This window comes from Aulonocara sp. 'chitande type north' Nkhata Bay, linkage group LG14 (genome assembly GCF_057382095.1).
Source record: "Aulonocara sp. 'chitande type north' Nkhata Bay isolate Kocher_YH1m ecotype deep benthic linkage group LG14, A_spYH_male_GT1.1, whole genome shotgun sequence".
Classification (NCBI taxonomy): domain Eukaryota; kingdom Metazoa; phylum Chordata; class Actinopteri; order Cichliformes; family Cichlidae; genus Aulonocara; species Aulonocara sp. 'chitande type north' Nkhata Bay.
Window position 1 is genome coordinate 16630052 of NC_141357.1, and position 20929 is coordinate 16650980.

The window sequence follows — 20929 nt, forward strand, 5'->3', positions numbered from 1 at the left end:
GATAAACATTCAGAGCCTATGACTCATTTGATTCAACAACATGTATAATAATTAATGATTAGAAGGGTACAAAGATTAATAATACAAATGTGTGTGGATGAAGAGTCAGAGTAACCGTGTTTCTTGTGAGTTACAGTGAGTGAGCAACAATTCTTCTCTGCTTTAACCGATGCACACAATATGGATGGTATTGACAGGCTGTAGATGGCATAAAGTGAAAAAAACATGCTGTTTAACTTGTGAACACAAGGGGGCAGTATGGAATCAGAATCCCCAAGTGAAAAGCTCTCACAAACGAGCAGGCTTTCTAAGCAGCGTATCTGCAAGTCGTGTATGTTTGATATCTGATCCAAAATGTTTGATCTCTGCTATATTCTCCAATTTGCCATTTTCACTCCTACCTGGTGTTCTCTTCAGATGTTTAGACTTTTCTAACTTCTCGACAGAATGAAAAAATGAAAAAGATGAAGAAAGAAGGAAAGGAAGAAAGGAAGGAGGAAAATAAATAAAGAATAAAATTAAATAATAATTTAAAAAATCCAGCTTGTATTGATGCCCAGTGGCATGACACATTATGAATCCTTGTGGGGTTTTTTTTGCTTTGTGTGCCTAATTAGTAACTTTCGGTTCACATAATCTCATCAAAGGGGTTGTTGTGTCATTTGAATGGTTTACATCTGACTTACCAAGAGACACTTAGAGGGAATGTTCAGCTCATTAGAGAAATGACTCACTGTTTTCTGTCCTTCCTTGACTACAAGTTTGGTCACAACCCCTGGGCCTAACCCCCTTCTTCCACGCTTGTGTGAATAACTCAATAACTCCCATCCATGGCACAATTAAGGCATTATTACACCCTTCACTGGACCTCATGCTCCGGGGTGAATTGTGGGGGCCATTCCTGACCCCTATTCCGTCAGTCCTAGCCCCACTGTGAAGCCTTGGCTACTCTTATCACTGACCCATTTTACACTCCCCATGTGCCCCGCTTTTACACGGCACACAAACAGTCCTTCACGGCTCTCCTACGCACACACATATTTACCCCCCCCCCCCCTCTCAGTTGTCTCCACCCAGCAGGCAGAAGCATGGCATCACGAGTCACACCAAAGCCAGCAGCTGTGCAACGGGCGCCATGTGGGGCACTCGTCCGGCCAAGCAGTGAGATGGGGGGCGGTGTGAGCATCGTTAGGAGTTGAAGGGTGCCACCTTCCCTCTGTCTCTTTCTTTTTTACTCTTCCCATTTCATGCCTCTGCATGAAGGAAGCCATCTGCCTGCTGCCAGTCATCTATGGCTGCGAGAGAGTCTGTGACACTTTGCACTTTGAGCTTGTCTGTCACCCACCCACTTCTTTCCTTACACACAAGATGAAACCATGCTGACCATCTTTGACTTCTCCACTTTCCCCCGTATCTCTTATTTTCAATTTCAGCTGTTTTATGGCTTTGCACCTCCAGTCTTCACCGCCTCAACGTGCTGCTGTGTCATACAGGTGGGGATGCTGTTTGTTAGAAATTTCCTACTTCTGATGTCTGGCCCTTCTCTGGCCGTGGCATTTGTTGTACTCTGTATCAAATCTAAAAGTTGTGAGAGCACGACTTGTTAGCTCAAAAATTTTATGTACTCTAAGCTGGTTTATCTATGCGATAAACCATGGGACCTGAGTCAATATTTGTGCAATTTGTTCCCCCGCAAGCTGATCAACTGCTGAACAAAACCACATCCCTTTATTCTTTATCACTGAAGCAACTCCAGTCCCCCTCTCTTGATAACATCAGAGACCAAGGTCTTGTTTTTTTTGTGTGTGGTTTTTTCCAGCATTTTATTTTTGGGAAAGATTTTTTCCAGTGGATTAACTGAAATAAAGGTCATCGCTGCCTTTCATCAGACTGCGGTAAATAATGTTTCATCGTCATTTACAGGAATTAAGTAGATAAGCTTGGGTTTCAAACAGCCAAGTCTCAAGCTGCCAAAACAACTGCTCGTGTTATTCTCTCCCTGTGTCCACTGTCCATGCATCATTAATATTCATTCACGCTAACAGTTTCTTGAATGCTTCCAACTCAAAGGGCTGAGTCTAACAAATGGACTTGCAATTGAAGGCTTGCACTCCAAATGTCACGTCTGCATGCTGTTCCATTTGTTTTGAATGCACTCCAAATGAAAAGCAATTTAAGAGCTCCAACCATTAAAAAGAGCCCTCACCATTGAAGTGCAAACTAAACCTTAATTAGGAAAATGATGATTGTTCAGTGCGTGCGCTCATTTTGCTTTACAAGTAGCCAGCCCCTTTCCTTATACCACCCTCTGACAATTTATATACTTCAGCCTGTCTACATTTGCAAAATGTCAACATGCCAAAGATTAAATTAAAGCAGGTCTCTGTAAAGAAGACACATCTATCATATCAATCCTGACACAAGATTAACTGGTTGACATTTGTCTCCACTAAACCGGCACTATGGGACCTTATCCAGAAGATTCTCTATCAACGAGCCCTGTCAAACACACAAAGTGCATGATGGAGAATATAATTAAGTCAAATATCTGTTCTTTTTTTCTTCCCCAAAGAACTCTTTAAGTTTTTACGTGTTTTGTTTGCGCTCGTACGTCAAGGAAGCGGTGGGATCATATTGTCGAAAATGTCCTTTCTGTCAGGTTGACCGCAGGTCAGAAGCTGCGCACACATATCTGTGTGTGCTGAGGCATGCTTAATAATGTGTGCCCACAGCCTCACGCTTCACCTGTTATAATACAGTGCAAATACATCCGGAATAATTAACAGTCTAATATGGAAAGATGATGTTTGATCAATCCAAATTGCCCATAGTGTGGCTCCAGTCAACAAAGCTGGAACAAACAAAAGCGAGCCTTTAAAACAGGGAAAGGTCATAGGATCAATAATTCATTTAAGAAGCTCCTTGGGATTGACTCTCAGTCAGCTTGTAATCAGGAGAGGAGATTTATTTATCTTAACCAGCATTAAATGCGCATTCCTAAGGTGGAAAAACATTGTGCCAAGTCGGTCGATTTTCACTGCCCTCGCAAGGCCACCGGTTTTTCTGTTTTATTTACCACCCACCACCTGGCAAGGTTGAGCTCTTTAATAGTACTTCAGCTGTGGACTAAGCATCTGTTAAAGAAAGTTTAGGGGAAGAAAGGGCAACAGAGAAAAGTCAAGGATAAGGACAAATCCAAGGATTCGAATGCAGGGAATCACCTTGTAGTTGTAGAGTTGTACAGTAACAGCATGCAACAATAATGAATGGGAAATTGTGCTTAATCTATTTTGAGCTACGCAGTATTATGCGTCTACTGGATAGGATAAAGGAGTGATAATATTAAATAACACCCGAGTCATGGTTTATTATAACTAAATGTGCCTGGAAAAGAATGTATTTTGCAGTGTTTTCAAATATTATCTAATAAGCAGGCTATTTTACACATGCAGCTTCGCGGGACTAGATTTGGGATTCACAGAGAAAGACACCTCCTCTGATTTAAATAATGCAGCTCTGCTGACTCGCGGGGGGATACGAGAGGCTATGTTGGCTCAAACGCTACAAACCTGCCTGGTTACAAAAGATTTACTGAGTCGACTCTCAAAGCCCATGTCCAGGTGGGGTGAAGAAACAGGATTTTGCAAAATGCAGTACCTCGAATTTCTCAACAACAGGTAACAATGTTGCTTTCCAGATGAGGCTGTATTATATCAGGTGCAGTTTTGTTTCCTGAATAAATGAAGGGCCACTTTTATAGACTACTATATATTAATCAGCAGTTTAAGCATATAAAATGCATGAGGGAATCAGAGGTGGCATCTTAAAGGTTAAGGTTGGATCAGACTGCAGATAAATGTATTGTGACCATGGTCTTTCTCTGACCTTAACTAAAAGCTTCCAGTGCTTTAACATGACCACAAAAAGCGCGACGGTGTTGTCGTGACCACAAGTGGATAATTTTCCACAATATTGGGTGTTCTTGCAAAGAAAAATACAATTATGTTAATAGGAAATTTACTTTAAACAGACTTGTTTGTTTGCATATTCAACACCTCCTACCTAATGCGCAGTAAGTGGTTAAAATATTAAACAGTGACTTTTAGGATGCTCTCGTCATTTAATGTTTCTCCAAGAGACAGATGTTGGTTGAGTTTTTTGGTGTGTGTGTGTGTGTGTGTGTGCGCTCAACCAGCTGTCCTTGGCAAACAAATGACTATAAAGAAAGCATTTCATAGGCAATTGCATCAAGGAAGCAGCAGTATGGAGATTTGCTTCAATGTGTCACTCATCTCTTCTTTTTAGCTCGCTTGTAAGACCATATGGTTTACAGTTAGGAGACTACAAATGAGTTTGACTGACAATCTAATCAGGCTGTCTGCTTAGAAAAAAAACCTGACAATTTTCACAATTTAAACGGCGGCTAACACACAGCACGATAATGATATCAAGAACATGCTAGTTTTATCGTGGCGGTGACGGCGGCGGGGGAGATTTAGCCATGTATAGTTCAGCTTCTTCACCACCCCGACTTTTTCTCCCCTTCCACACCATGTAAATACTGTACCTGTCTGTAGATAATTTTCTAATGGAGTGCGTTGACATTGCAAACGCTTACTCTGCCATTTGCTCTAAATTTGTGCCTTTGTTAAATTGGATTCCAAATGCAATTATCTGCCAAGGTAATTCATGACACAGTAGCCCGTCACAACGGCTCATTTGAAGGGATGCAGAGTCATTTATGAGTCATTTTGTAACAATACTGTATCTCTCCGAATAGGTGAGGCCCATGGGGAACTCGACAAGCTTTCTACATTTTGCGGGAAGGAAAGAATGAATGATTAGCTCCTTCCAATCCCTAGTTCCAAGGAGAGTGTTTAAAGCCATAATGCAAGCAAATGTCTGGCCTAGATCTGTTCAGTAATGAGTTGGAGCTCTATGATTAGACAAATCCATCACAAATGGCACAATTTGTATAATGTTTGGAAAAACATGGCCATTTTTATTCACCACGGGAAACTTTTCAAGGGAAATAATGTTGTTGGCAGATGAATTCTCAATATTAAGACCAGACTGGTTATAGCACTCGCTCAGAGGTAAGCTTATACACACAGCAGCGAGTCCTTTCTCTGTCTGGGCTTGGTGTGCAGCAAAGAAATGCTTACTTTTTCTCTTCTAGGCTTCTCAAATAAGAGAATTGTTTCTGATTCCGACTTCAAGAATACTACATTCCCGCCTTGGCTGCAAGCGGATTAATCCAGCTAAAGAGTAATTGCCCTTGCATTGTATTGACTCTGTGCATGAAGGAATTCAAATCACTTTTAAGTTTCAGTTCTGTAGGATTGGAGCCAGTACTTCAGGCAAGTTAAGGTGTTTATGTGAGTTCATTTAATTTGGAGTAAGACTGCAATGGTCCTATTAATGGATTAAAGGGCTGCATGTAAATGTAATGGTGTGAATCTGCTGACTGCCTAGGAAAACAGAGGACAAAGCGAATAAACAGTAGCGTGCCTGCTTTTAACAAATGCCGTCAAAGTACACTTAAGCCAGCCACAAAACACTCTCGATAGCTTATTGCTGGCTGACTGTCCAACAAGAGCCACTGTGCAGGTCGATTAGGGACACGAATGTGATTGTCTCTGTTCTTGTGCTGCCACACCTGCAAAACGTTGCTTTAAACAGGATTGCGTTGGTTTTATTTCTACAACCCTTTTCTCGTTTCTCATTTTGTGATATAAGCAAAACACAAATTGCTGCCCAGCCTGAAGCTGCACGTAGCGTCTGCTTGAATCTGGACCTCATTGACAAACTATTGAAACATCACAAGGGTGTTCATTATACTCGAGTTTGCCTGCATACAGCAACTGGATCTTACATTAGTCAAAATGTATATACTGTGTGCATGTTTGTGAAGTGACTGCACATTTCCTGCACTCTTCTCGTCTACATCGGAAGGCCTGACTTGGGCCATTAATGATTAATATTTCCCAGTGGGCACCGTAGCATAAGAGTTTTCATAAAAGCTGCTCACTGTCTAGCATTAATAGGAATGAAAGAACTTTTGAAATCTGCGAGAACAAAACTAATGGTGAAGATTTCTGTGCAGACAAAGCAGTAACTCACGAATCTCATTCTCACTGACAGACCAGTGTAAACATAAACACCAACTCAAACATCAGTTTTATTCTCCAAATATACAGAGCAAAAGCATCATAGATTCACAGACCGGTACAGTTAAAATACATCTTTTTCATTTTTTTCTTAGATACAGAGGGCCACCTCCTGAAAATAGTGGTTCACCCAAAAGAGCATTTACACGTTGCCTTTTTATTACAATTACTGTATGGTTATGGTTCACTATTTATACAAATTCTTGCAATGACCATTTAAAGTACCTTCTGAGCCTCGTGTAGCATTTGCAAGTAGTTTGCGTTATTTGGAGTACAGAGCGAATCAACCAATGACGTTGAAGGGTACTCATTTGACTTCCAAAGGCATTCCTATTATACTTCCCATTTGCTTATGTGACTTGCTGCAAACTGTCTGCTGCAAACCAACCCGCACTGATTACCAATGCACCCTGCGAGACAAAGGAAACTCTGAGAGTCGTTTCCAGATGCTATTTTGTACAGGTCTTACACTTGGACTTTATTAAATTACTAACAAGGTATTGATTTGGTAGGAAAGAAAAAAGAAAGTGAGAGAAAAAGAGAGAAACTCAGTGACAGAAAGCATTTACACGGTTGAAAAAAAAGGCTTATTATGATCAGTTCAGAGGTTCAAATGGCACCTTCGCTAATGTGCTCCGTCATGCACAGTGACACCTATCATACACTGATGTAGATTTCAAATAACCCACACTTGCAAAGTCCCTTTGCAAGCATGACAAAACCTTGAAAGTACTAATGCTGAGTATTTCTTTATCTATTTTTTCCAAGTTATTTCAAACCAAGCAACATACTTTTTGCAATAAACAAACATAACATTGGCAATGAACAGAAAAAGCCATTATAAATTCCAGCCAGTGTCTTTCCTTCACACTGCTCCTAAGCTCTGTCTCTCACCTTAGAAACATTCTTATCCAGTGTTTTACAGGCTAGTCTTTAGCATCTCTGAAAAACAGTCTACGCTCCATGCTCTGCTCTGAAAGCGGTTGCTCTGTTTTATCAGGAAAGGGCAGCAACCCCTTGTAATTGTTCCGGGTCTTTGTGTTTATTCATCTGTTATGCCCTGGCATCTGTGCAGTGCTTGTAGCCAGGCAAACAGGCACCGCCAGCACCAGCCGGCGAGGCGTCCACAGGTGAGCAGGGCAGACTCCGTCCCCACATGGGCTTTGATTCCCAAAGACTGACATGGCACTCACATCCTCTAGTACTCTCATGCCCACTGTAGCTGTTGCCATTCTGGAGGGTGGGGGGAGGTGGGACAGAAGGCTGGCCTATCAAATATTTATCTGTTTGCTGTGCAGTGTGCAGATTCTCTGGACTGGGAAAATGCATTATGTTTGGATCAGTGCAAAAGCTGCATCAGATAGAGGAAACGATCCATTTTTAGAAGGACAGCAAATTTGTTTTGTTTTCATGAAGAGAGTTGCTAAAAGTCTGTATGGCAAGTTTCAAACTGGCACATTTTTAGAATTCTGATCATGTGAATGTAAAGTAATGCATAACATATGGACACTTTATTCTGTATTTTTTTTAATCCCCCAAAGTAGATTGCACTGTAATTGAATGTTGATGATATCAGTGAAATAATTTAATTCTACCCTCATAAATGCGGAAATGAATGAAAACCTGCGACACCCGTACTTGACAGTCATGGTGGTGCCAAATGCAATATATTGCTGGACATCTGGGCATCTCTCAGAGGGGCTGCAAGAATAATCGCCTCTTACTGTATTTCACTTCAAAGCTGTCCTGGCTATGCTTAGCTTCTCATCCTATAGCCTCGTGTGTGCTCGGTGTGAGTAAGTTTTCCCTGTGAGATCTGGGGGAGGAGAAAACTGCTCGCACGAGCCTTTCATGTAGTTTGTGTGAAACGGCGAGGTTGATGATTTTTTGTTTTGTTCAGGACAGGAAACAAAGAAAGGAAACATCGTCTGTCTTTACAGTTCTGATGCCATGTGGTGTTTGTTGAGCTCTGGAATAGTGGAATCTGAATGAGAAAGAAAGCCCGGAAAAAAATTATATACAGAGAAAGACAGCATTAGAGATTTATATACAGTCTGCTAAGTGCCAAGCTGGATTATCAGCGTTGAAACAGAGCTTTTTGTCTTAAGCTGTACAATGGGCACCAATCCATTTGTAAAATTAGAGTCCAAACCACCGCCACTCAAGTGGAAAACCCCGTTCAAATGCCTTGAATATAATCATATGTAAAGTGGTTACAACAACAACTTGCTTTTGTTGGAAACACGGTGCTTGTTTTTTCATGGGTTGAGAGGCAGATTTTGTAGTTTCAGGTTCACACAGGTTCGTTCCAATTGACTGCTGCACTACATATGGAACAACTACCTTATTAGGTTTTCATCACACAAAACTATAAATGTTTTGTGTGATGTTTGTGTTTGATTTGACAAAACAAAGATGACAATGACATTGTGAGCCACCCTTTTTAAGTCGTTTTTTTTTTCTTTTTTTACAGTAATTTTTCAGGAAGTCCGCTATATTTTACAGATCTGATAAAATAACAAACAGTATGGCTTGAAAGTAAGACCTTGAAAGTGCACAGACATATGAGGCTACTGAATGCTATAATTAAATGTGATGTGGGTGCAATACGTAACTGCAGCTATTGCAAAAAAAAGGATCTGTGTTTACTGTGAAGCGATGCTCTTATCAAAGCCTGTTAACACAGCTTAAGGTCAACAGCAATCTACGGTAGCATCCACGTGTTGTAGCATTAAGACTAAAATACGTTGGCTCTTTAGCTACACGGCATCTGCAGTGTTCCTTGCAAACCCTTTTTGATCAAAGCATGTGCAGTGTTGGACTATGACACCAGGTGAACTATGACAGGTTCACCTTAAGCATTTTACACAAAGTACGAGTGTTTCTGGTGCAAGTTAAATCACTACTCTGATTATACTCTCAACTAAAACAATTACAGTGCCAGTGATTGAAAAATAAAGCCGATCCATACATGTCACACGAGCGTGGATAACAAAAACTAAGAATGCACCCAACAAGCCACCATCAGCCCCCACAGCAGCTCTGATTGAATAGCAGACATCAAAATAAAACCATTTTTTTCTCTAAATTTGCTTGTTATGTCCCTTGATGAGCAGCACAATCACACATGGGTATACAGTCAGGATGCACTAAGCTCCAGCGTCAACAGTGATATCGACAAAAGCAATAGGATAACCACACAATAAGAAGCTAAAATATCATGTTTACATTTCCTTTAGCAGGGAACCTCAAGTACATGGTTGATGGTCTGTGGTGTTACAAGGAGAAATTCACAAGTACAACTCATTTTGGCTTTCCTGCTGCAGTTTCAGAGCTGGATTTTGGCGCAGTGACACCATGGTGGATGCAGCTCCCCCACCTGAAGAACTGATGGGGTACATCAATCTGGCTTCGTCAAAGTTTGTATTGACCCAGTTCAAGCAGTTCAAACAGACCCTCAAGGCAAGTAGATGTGGACAAGAAGAGGCGCCCATGTCTCATTTATAGTCATCCATGAGGGAAATCAGAGTCAGAAATTAGACGCTAGAAAAGAAATTACAGTCGCGTATGTACACTGATATTCTTTTATCGCAGAGTCTCAAAGTAAAATAATGACTCAGGGATTTAAAATGAGATCTCGGCCCTTCTTTATCTGCTCAGCTCTGTGGCCCAGATACAGCTGCGGAGAGGAAAAACAACCGCTGTTTTCAGCGCTTGAAATGTCTGTGGGCATATGGAGGAAGTTTTCTTACACCTACACAGGAGACGAGTTTGAACAAGCCGAGCTTAACGTACAGTGTTTAAAGGGAAAGTGGGAGTGGAGGAGAGAAAAAAAGGTGTTGTTTTAACAACTTAAAACCACATGCACATTGAATTTTGTGCTTCAAACTACAAGAGAGCAGCAGGACACTGGCTTGCGCTCATTAGCAGACAGTTTGTGCTGAGTGCCAAAACACTCATGACAACACTTCCAGTTTTTCGTCTTCAAAAAAGCGAAAGTGGTCCATCCCAAGGGTGCTGATTGTCACAGAAGCCTTGTTTTCCTGCCCTCTGATCGGTCAACAGTGTCACTGCAAAACCCAAAAGTTTAAACGCTGTACTCGTGCAGTGTTTGTGTTGGCAAATAACCTCTCTGTGGCACAAAGCAGGGAATTGATGAGTTGAGCATGAGCGAAATATAAGGCTTCTTGATCCTTTTTTTTTTTTTTTCTTTCTTTTTTTGGGGACACTGGGAAGTCTAAACAAGTCACATGGTGCATTAAAGCCCCAGTGTCTTCAGGCATCCACAGAAAACACCTACTGACATTGTTCTTTTTAGGCGCTCCTCGGAGCTGGTTCTTTCAGTTTTACAATCCTAGCTGGTTTGTTTCACCCCTTTCCACAAGCCCTTCCCTCCCAAGAGGTCAGACATGGGTCTGCATGCGCTTCTGGAGGGGTCGGGTGAGGTCTGAGTTCTGTGAGGAGGATTGGGAATAGTGGGATGAGGAGGAGGCGGAGGCCTTGCTGTCTTTGTCGAACTGCACATAGCCGTCTGGCTTACTGTAGCTGCTGACGCTGCTGTCACACTGCGTGTCGATAAAAGAGCTGGAGTCGCTGAGCGAGCCGCGCTGGAACTCCCGCTCGCAAAGCTCAATGGAGCTGCTGCCCATGCCCAGCACGAAGCGTTGGCTGTAGTCATACAGTCGGTTGGGACCAGCTCCAAGAGTGGAATAGATGTTGGTGAAGGACATGCCCGTCGGTACCCGCTGCTTTCCCAGGGTACCTGTGTTGGTGGGGTTCCTCACCTCAGTGGTAGGGTTCCCTGTCATGGTAGGTGTGTGATGCTCTTTGAAGGTATTTACACTGTAGTAGCCATTTGTAGGGTCCTATTGAAAACACACGAAGGAAAGATTCTTTAGAGCTATACATCTATATATCACATATGCACACAAAGGAAAAAGAAGAAAGGGAAGAAAAACAAACAAATCTTATTTGTTTATATGTGAATGTACCTCTATCCTCAAAGCGCAACAGAAGTCAAGGTCAAACTGACAATAATTAACATTCAAACTGCTGAAATAAATAAGGAAAGAGTCTGCGGTCTGTGTAGGAAAAAAATTAAATAACTTTAAGAAAGAAAGACAAGAAAAAACAACACTGGTGAGGCTTAGGGGTAGGATTTAGTTAGCCCCCACACAGACCTTAAAATCATGTCTTTTGCTAATTAGGCAGGCCTTGATGATTCATAGTTTGGCATCCAATGTGTCATAGCAAAGTTCACTCTCATACTGGCTTTAATTGGACCTAAATGGATTGTAGTGTTTATAATTTCATGTATGCACCTAAATGGCTTCTGAGACCAGAGCTGTGCCACTTGTTTGTCTGCTTGGCTGCAGGCACTGTGCTGTTGCTAAGGGTCCAGTTAGGGTATGTGTCAGGTTTTTTTTCTTCTTCTCTTTTTTTCATGTCCTTGTGTGAACGGATGTAAATGTCAAGCATAGTGAGCATGGTGGCAAATCCCAAAAGAAGAATGCTCATAATGGGGAAATGAGAGAGACGACCTGAGAGGATGCTCGTTATGCTTGTCATTACCAGAAAGCAGACAGGGAGATTGTTTGCGCCTGCCCTTTATCACTTGTTCAGTCCCCTTTTGCTCTTGCCTCATGCAAGGTGTCATTAGCCGGGATCAAAAAAAAAAAAATCAAGCATGACAGAGAGAGCAGGTAAGAAGGCGAAAAAAAAAGAAGTGCACTCGCGAACGATAATGTCAGCCGTAATTTGGACTAAACAAAAACGTTTGTGTGAGGCTTGTTGTCTCCAGCAAGTTGAGTGTGAAGAGGCAAGATCTTCACAAGATGACCTGCTTAAGTTCAAACCAAGTATCAGAACGGCGAAGAAAGATGATTTAAATGACTATGAATGTGATAGACAGGCTGGTCTGAATATGGCACTTGCATGAGTTTTACAAAGAATCACCCCCAAAAAAGAAAATAGCCAGTGAGTAGCAGTACTCTTGGAAAAAATGCTTTGTTGATGTCAGAGGTCGGAGGAGAATGGCCACGTTGCTTCGAGTTGTTAGGAAGGCCACAGTAACACTCATTAGAAATAAGATCTGCAGAGGAGCATCTCTAGAGCAGACAGGCTACAGCAGCAGAAGAGCACACCGATTGTCACTCCTGTCAGCTAAGAACAAGAGACTGAGGCTACAATTCCTACGGGCTATAGACAATTGGAAAGAACAATTTTCTATAGCCAATTGGCTGCACCATTCAGATGGCAGGGTTAGAATTTGGCATAAAGAATGGATCCAACCCAATCTGTGTCAAGTGTTTAGGCTGGTTTTTCTTGATTTAATGGTGTGGGCTGATATTTTCTTGGCATACTTTGGGCCCCTGAATGCTTTAACCTATCAAAGTATTGATAGGGTATAACATTATACATTATCGGGTGGGTGAAGAAACATCATTTAGCTTTTTATAATTAATCTGTATCAATCTGTATGGAATAACACAAAAAAATAATTACTGCATTTCAAACAGGCGATGCCCTCTAAAATCTGTCACTACTGGCATTATCCCTTCATGAATGCTCAGTCCTGAAGAATATTTTAGCGCTTATGCTCTGCACATGACCTCTGCACCTGCTTGACCTGCGATGTGCTTCCATGGTTTTTTTTGCTAATCAAGTAGTCAGCTCTACTAAAGAGAAAAAAAAGTAGTATAGAGGCATCTACTTGCACACTGGCTGCCAGACCGCCTACATTCTCCCATCAGACCTTCATCCCTGCTGTGAGGCTTGCCTAAACAGGCTGGAGTGGTGCTCACTCCACAGGCCATCTGGCAGGTCTGTGCCCACTGTGCCCCACAGCGGTGGCCATCTCACTCCCTGCTAGCAATATGTCCACAGCTAAAACACTCTTTCAGGACCTGCTGGCCATCATTAAAAATGTGTCAGATCTTAGATGCTGATGACAGGTACATTGATGACCAACAGCCACCGCTGTTATGGCATAGCCTAGCTTCCATCCTGTTTTACAGGGCAACATAATGAAGCCTCACTCTTGAATCAGTCCAGAGCTGTAAGGTGGTCCCGTATCCCCAATGGACTATTAGGATCATTCAACCGGAGCGCTGCTGCTCATATGCACAAGGCTGCTGAGACAGTGGAAAGGGAAAGAAGGTAAATGGTACTATTTCAGTGCTGGTGCATAAAGAGAGGATCAGACAGCACATTGTCGCTGTCTGTTTTACTGACCTATCTGCAGATGTTTTTTAGATAAGGTGCTAGCCCGATCTATTTTATGCTACTGCCATCACATCTTGTCACACAGGATTCAGCAAGAGATCCCTTGTTTAAGTGCTATCTGAAAGGATCAGAGATTGTGTTCCCTTGTCAACTAGCTGGCATTTACCCCAGTGCCTCACCTGCTGGAAAACCCCAGTTCAAGCCAGGTGAAATCTGTCAGGAAATGCGGTCTTCCTCTGCTTTATCCTTACTTTCACTGAGAGAATTAGTGACCTCACGCAGGTTATCAGTCTCACTATCTTTGTTCTCTAATAGGGATGTCTAGGGCAGGGCTACTTTACAGCCAAATCCCTCTTTTACACCTAAGAGCAAGAACTACTTTTTTAGGTCAGAGGCTATCTTACTACAGGCCTTTTTTCTCCACAGTAATGTAGAAGAGGTGTTTCAATGGCTCTGCCTGGTGCACACTCGGTCTCATTATGTTTTGCCCATGGCTAGTAGACAGACACAACAGCTGCTTGTCCACCACAGAGGACACTTACTGTTTAGCGCTGGTTTTCTCACAGTCTGTATGATGCTGCCACGCAAGTCTACATACATGCAGCAGCAGGAGCAGACCTTCTGGCACACATATGGCTTCCGTGTGCACGCTGCAAGAACTTTATCCTCATCCACAGTCTTTCTCCGAGGGATGGAAGTGTCGCACATCTGCACAAGACCATGTGCATCTTTCCATGCCCCTTCATGCGTTTCTATCTGCACACTGTATCTGAGTCCTGACAGACTCAATCCCTTTTAAGCATGCTAGACAGTTGATGACGCGTTGTCAGATCTAGCCTTTTCATGCACGTGCCATGAGGTGTTCCACTAATCCCATCATTGTTTTTTAAGGGAGTGTTTTCCACACAGAGATCCATGGTAAATGAAGAACACCAGAACGCTTTAACGCACTTCACACACAGCTGCAATCTCATGTCCTTTTGCTGTGTGTAGACACTGCTGTCAGCAGTGGGGCATTGGCTACAACCAGCTATGTTCTTATCTTATTATTTAACGAGAGACTCTGGGAGATGCTCTGTCAATATTGGCATAGCGCTATAAGATGCAGGTCCCACTGACTTGGCCTGTGTTGCTTCTTTGTGATAAAGAAAAAGTTGACTTACTGGTAGCAGATCTCGGGTCATGCAGTTGTTTTGAACAGAAGAGACCTAAGAAATCCTTTTGTGAAGCAGAAAATTTCTTCTTGAAAATTTTGCTTAAGTGGAGGGATACACCTAATACCAACAACTAGAGGACTACACCTATATTCTATCCTGTATTCCTTCTCTCTCCCCAAATGATCACAGCAGATGGCAGGGAGTTTTTCCTTCCCAAAGTGCTTCTCATAAGAGGTCATATGATTGTCGGGTTTTTCTCCATATGTTTTATTGTAGGGTCTCCCTTACAATATAAAGCGCCTTGAGGCGACTGCTGTTGTGATTTGGCGCAGTATAAATAAAATTTAAATATTCATACAATGTGTGTTTACCGTACATAACCTGTGATAGTTTATATTGAATTGGTGACCAAGTGAAAATCCAATGGTTTTAAACTGCAGTATTAATATTGACCAAGACTAGAAAAACTGAAACATGTAGAACAGATGGTGGCCATCCTTCACTTAATGGTGCTTAAAAGGGTTTCGAGATCTGCAAAACTCAGCATGAATCATTTATTACAAGCGGTTAAGTCTCTTTACGTGCGATAGGAGAACTAAAGTGACCCTAGGTAAAGTGCCTCACATCTGTTTTACTGCCATGTAAATGGGAAGGTGGAATTGTTTTAAGTGCATTTTAACCAGAAAATCCCTTAAGATTAAAATCTCTTCTTCAAAGGACACCTGCTCCAAAGGTGCATCATTCCAAAACTTTATTACGTCCACTGACATATTGAATAACAAACATTTCATTAGACGCAATTGCAATGACATATTTGCCAACGAGTCTGCTGTAGAGCTCCAAATAATTATGAAAATTAAATGAAGAAGAAACATCTCCCCGAGGTTAAGAGGCTCATATTTTCTAAATAGAGCATTTGTCTCCTGTTCTTTGCCACTGTGAACATGGAGTAAGACTCACCTGCTCATGGTGTCACCACCTGTTAAGTGTTTTTGTGATTTTCTGATAGATTTCTTTGAAACAACACGACCCCCATCCACTAGTGTCTCTAAGTTCAACCGCTCTCTGATTTCATGAGCCACTTTGGCTGAGAAGCTAATTATTAAAATCAAACCCATAACAGGAATAATTTGCCTCTGGACTTACTTTGGAAAACTCATGTGTAGCAGAAGAGGGATTAATGCTTTTCAGCTATTTTAGTTCCAGAGTTGAAGACCACCATCTGCCCCAAAGGCATTCTCTCTCTTCCTCTCACCACTTCTTTTTTTTTTTTTTTTGTCTTTCCACTTTTGTTCTCCTACGTTCGCGCCTTCACGCTGTCGTCATTCACAAGCCGTACCTTTATGTGCTGATACTCCTTCTCTTCCTCTTGCAACACCTCCAGCTGCTTCAGAACAGATTCCTGCTGGAACTCTTCTCGTTCAACCTACGTAGAAATCAAGCAAAAGCATCTAAGAATCTGTGTAGCTTCCCAAGCTCTCCCACAAAAAGAGACATTTTGAGATGGATGGGTTCAACTTTTATCACTTGTTCTTTAAAAAAAAAAAAATCACTCAGACATGCTTCACCTTAACTCTGGGCTTGCAGGCACCATTAATAATTTATCCATGAATATCTTTTATTTATCTTTACAAAATGCAGATTTGTGAAGTAGATACGCTCATTTTCTCGCTCTAACATCAAGTGTCGACCGTATTTTGTAATTTGAAAAGAAATCATTATTTTGAAGGAAAAATTTAATCTAAGAGCTTTAACTACAAATAGACCAGCCCTGGAGCAAACTGCATTAAATCCAAAACACTGGTAGAGCTCAAAAGAGGAAGCTGTTCTTTTTTGTGTCTAGCAGGCATGTGGATGCAGAGAGTACACCCACTGTAGGATTACCCAGTATACATCAGCATCCCCATAGTTAAAATGTATCGGGGTCTGTTCTCCTCACAGCGTCGTTGTTATCATGATGATATATATACACCCTACGCCTTGACAGCACATATACAACCCGCATGCCTTTCTGTTCTTCCATTACTCATGAAGTGAAGTATTCCACAGAAAATCCCCATACTAATTGCAGACCGCATTCATTACCTGTCCGCCAAAGAGAACATGCAACAACAGGGCCGAGATTCAATATTTGCAAAAGAACATGAGAAGAAGTAAAGTGGAAAGTAGTATTTTGTGACACTCACACTCACCATCAGTTGTTTCATGGAGGTGTGCTCTTCATTTTCTCGGGCTGCATTGTGGTCCTTGTGCACAATCTCCACCCGGATGTCATTTTTTGCCGACACGACTCCTTTCAGATCTAGCATAAGCAGACGCCACATATATCTTAATAAGACGGATAAACACTATTCTGTATTTGTTGACATTATAATTTCCCCCCAGTGCAGTTTGCAGTGTTACAGAATTTAACAGAGATCCCTGGGTTTGTTTTGTTAGAGCTCTCCCACTTCCCGAAGACAACACAAAGCGTTATTAATCACTTGTTTCCTGCCAACACAGGATTATGTTTGTTTTTTTTCTGCATATATATGCAATCTCACATAGCTTTCCTCGGTGGCTCATTCTGTTTGGGACAAAGCTGGTGTTATACTGTCATATAACAAAGTCTTACTTTCTGTCTTAATTTTGCTTGCAAGTTCTCTCTGGTGAGCACAGATGGAGACGGGCAGTGAGGGCATAACCAGGTGCGCTTCCTCTGTAGTGTACAGACAATAGACATGCTGAAGGGACCAGTAGCACAGTGTGGTTCTTGGATAGAGATAGTGGCTGAGTGCCTCTAACCTGAGTCACTTGGTACTGTATATGGGTGGGTGGCAATGAACACGGCGCATGATGTAAATAGCTTTAAATGAATGCAGCCAGACTGAGAGTGCATGAAATGAGCCCTTATCACAATCTGTCTATCTCAGCACCAAAAAAAAAAAAAGATGTCCATCACAACCACTGATTTCATCTCCTATTAAATGTGACACTACGTTCCTGAAGATAACTTGCATCGGTAATTTCTGGCTGGCGATGCCTCCGTGTGTTTTATTTTTATGTAGATGGCCCATTTTTAAGACACCTCAAGTCACAATTTGCGAATGATCCAATTTGTAAAACATTAAAATTAAAACTACATAGATGGACATTTTTTTATGTGCTTGTGGGAAAAAAATGCAGTGCTTTAGCATGCATGCTTCAGAGGCAACACTGGAACGGAGACGTACTTCTCTGGGAGCGGGTGCAGCAGAACGCTCCGATGGTGCCCATGAGGACAATGACGGCCACGAAAGCTCCCACGGCAATGCCGATGATCACCGCCACTGGGAGAGATTCTGTATAGAGCAACAACAACAAAAAACAAACATGTTCTTCTACAATGACTTAACAACAACATTTTATATGCACTTCAGTGTATTCAGTGAATTCAATGTATGACATGTTACAGGTGAGGACACAACAACATACAGTTATAATGTAAAAGCCACCTTTCTTTTTCAAACACACACACATTCACACTCTCTTCTCCTCCCGTCGTCCTCTTTAAGTCGGATTTTTTACTACCTAGACATTATTCACTGGGCACAAAACCAGATAATTTAAATAAGTACAGCAGGAAAAGAAAAAAACCCTCTATGTCGAAACAATAATTCAAACAAAAACTAATTACCAAACCCTTTTGCTATATGTGGAGGTAAACATTATACACACAGTAATATTGTCTCATTATCACACTGTTTGATAACTTTTAATTTACACTCATTTAGACTAATAGACGCATTTAACTGAGGGCTTTTATTTCCATTGTCGAACACAGGAGTGTGTGTGCATTTGTGAAGCGTAATCGTCCCCGTGTGTTCCTTGTTTGCAAGTAGGAAGAGACTAAACCAGCGGGCATATATCTATATGCTCTTCCAGTAGAAAAGCTCCTCATTAAAATACACTTTAATGAGAACCCAAGTTTCCAGCCCACATTTCTGACCTTGCCGTATTTTAAACAAACGCAAACAACCAAGTGCTCTTCCTACACCATTAAAGCCCATTTAATGTCTTCATTGATCAATGTCACTTTCACATAAGCAGCTTATAATTTATCATTTGCGATAAGTGGATAGAAAACACAGCTTCCCCGACGGTAGAGGTGGAAAGGTCACAGATACAAAGTATTCATATTTAAAGAAAGGAAAGAGTGTCTTTTTTTTTGTTTGTTCGCTGTTTTTTAACTGAAGGAAACCAAGTTCCATATTAAATTTTATATTGGGGTCTATGCTAAGAGACAAGAATTAGAAGACATTCACTTAATACCAGTTTTTCTGGAATTTATGTAATCATGACTTTTACAGGGATTTAATTGCAGGAATTTACAGTGCTATTGTTTAGGATGCTCACTATGACCTAAGAATGATAAAAATCGGGATTCGTGCTCAATTTAACATGTATGCAAAAATGCATTTGCACTAAAACACGCATGCGCAACCTCACACGCAACACAGTCGACGACACTGGATTTGGTCACCTGCAACAATGTACATAAAACGCCACTTGGTCACTCTCTAAAAAACCACAGCCACGTGATTTGAATAAGAGGAAGGTGGAACCTGTCGAACCTTGGCTCCCACCTTGTTCCTTAAGGCGTATGATCTCGGTGTCAGAGCCAAAGCTGTTCCACGCGGTGCAGTTGTAGATTGTCTGAAAGTCTGCTGGGACAATGTTGCTCATGGTCAGCGTGGAGATGACGCCCTCCTCTGTGTTCACAGTTTCTACGGTGTAGCGGCCGGACGTTCCAGACTCTAACACCGTTTCCTTCCAAGACCAGGCCTGTAAAACAGAAAAATAAAAAAGGTGTATGTACAATGTTACTCATGATTATTATTATTATTATTATTTACTGTGGAGCAGGTAATTTTACTCCAGGTGTGTGGATCTTTGGTCTGGTACACAGTCCAATTATTAAAGGTGACCAATCAACCACAGAACACTTCACACAGTTGATTTGAATCCTGCTGGTCGATGCCTGGATTCACAGGAAGGTATTGCAATGTGGGCCTAGTCGTTTTGTCATTCCACCCGTATGTTCACGGCAAGCTCTTTATGCTATGTCAGCACGCTTCTCAATAGAGAAACATAATGACCATGAAAAGATCAACCTAGTGCTCTACGATGATACGGGGAGCGTTTGGGATGTTTTGTTCTGTTACAAGGTGGTATGAATTACTGATATCAGCGTAGAATGTTAGCTCATTTTGTCTGGTGAATAGCTCAGTGATCCACAGAAGTCTAGAAGAGGCATGAATAAATAGGAATCCATTCAGGATATTCAATGCTTCTGTGGCTGGTTAAAACTCTTCTGAATGCTGTGTTAAGGTTAAAAATGGTGGGATCAAAATTGTGCCTGTTAACTGCCCATTTGTTGCTGTTGAGTGCTCAGTGAAATTTCTCCTGGATCTGTAGACCGAGCTAATGTCTAAGCAGTTTTCTTTTCATCGCAGTGTTTGAATCACAGTCCTTTTTGCATTTGACTATTGGGAGACAGCATGCAGCCACTTACACAGAGGTGCGTGCTGTGAAACAGAAGAATCTGCAAAGAGGTACTGTGGATATTTTCAGTACAGTAAATAAATCCGAGTACAAAGAACAACAAAACAGTCTGAAGAATTCTCCATTAAAAAAAACTTGGATCAGGTCTGAAAAATAACATTTTTTTCTTTATAGAAGATGGAGTGCAAAAATGCTGGAATTCTTGCGTCCTTTAGCACATTTTGCATGCAAAACAAAAATATTTGAAATATAAGTGAATTCCTTGTCTTGGTTCTGTGAAAAGCCAGTATTGAAATAACTTTCTTTTTTATTCAATGGAGAAAAAAAGTCCAATTCTGAGTCTGTTCTGTGGATAGAAATGCAAAACCTGCATCATGTAAGATGTGGTTAAGTCGAGTTTACTCTTTAGACCTTGATTATTTTAATTGTAACTGTAGCCTCGTGAAAACATAAAATAAAATACACATTGAAACATATTTTGAGCCGATAATATGTGAACTGATGAAAAATACATTTTTAAGCGAGAAGCACTCGGAGAACTCAAACCTCCTCCGAGAGTGTTCACTCGGTTTTTTCATTCTTTTCAAGGAATATTTTTGTATATTTCTATATATTCATTTTGCTTTCTTTGTTTTTCAAGAAGTTTGTAGCGCCAATACTTTCTTTGAAGATATAACATATGTTGGGGTCAACTTGAAAGAAAGGCAGGCGTTAAATGTATACATGAGGTCAGAGGTCAAATGTGACATGATATTTGGATGAAAATTATAATGGGATACTCGAATCCCCATATACAATATATATCATTTCCTGAATGTTGCGATTGCACACAAAGGCAGCAGAATTTTAAGTATA

The 20929-nt window shown here is 41.3% G+C and overlaps 1 protein-coding gene across 9 annotated transcripts in view; it reads right to left on the reverse strand.

The window, feature by feature from the left end:
• Positions 1-6153: 6153 nt before the first annotated feature.
• Positions 6154-20929, reverse strand: part of kirrel3b (kirre like nephrin family adhesion molecule 3b) — a 169100-nt gene continuing 154324 nt past the window's right edge. For 2 of the 9 annotated variants that reach the window (XM_086261248.1, XM_086261247.1), the window contains exons 12-17: positions 19156-19354; positions 17764-17871; positions 17166-17249; positions 16738-16853; positions 15891-15977; positions 6154-11035 (exon numbers count right to left, since the gene is read on the reverse strand). In XM_086261248.1, the coding sequence (XP_086117374.1) occupies positions 10574-11035; positions 15891-15977; positions 16738-16853; positions 17166-17249; positions 17764-17871; positions 19156-19354 (1056 nt within the window). In that variant the 3' untranslated portion in view covers positions 6154-10573. Of the gene's footprint in view, positions 11036-15890; positions 15978-16737; positions 16854-17165; positions 17250-17763; positions 17872-19143; positions 19355-20929 lie in introns of all 9 variants that reach the window. The other 7 variants (XM_086261246.1, XM_086261244.1, XM_086261245.1 and 4 more) reach the window with 6 other exon arrangements.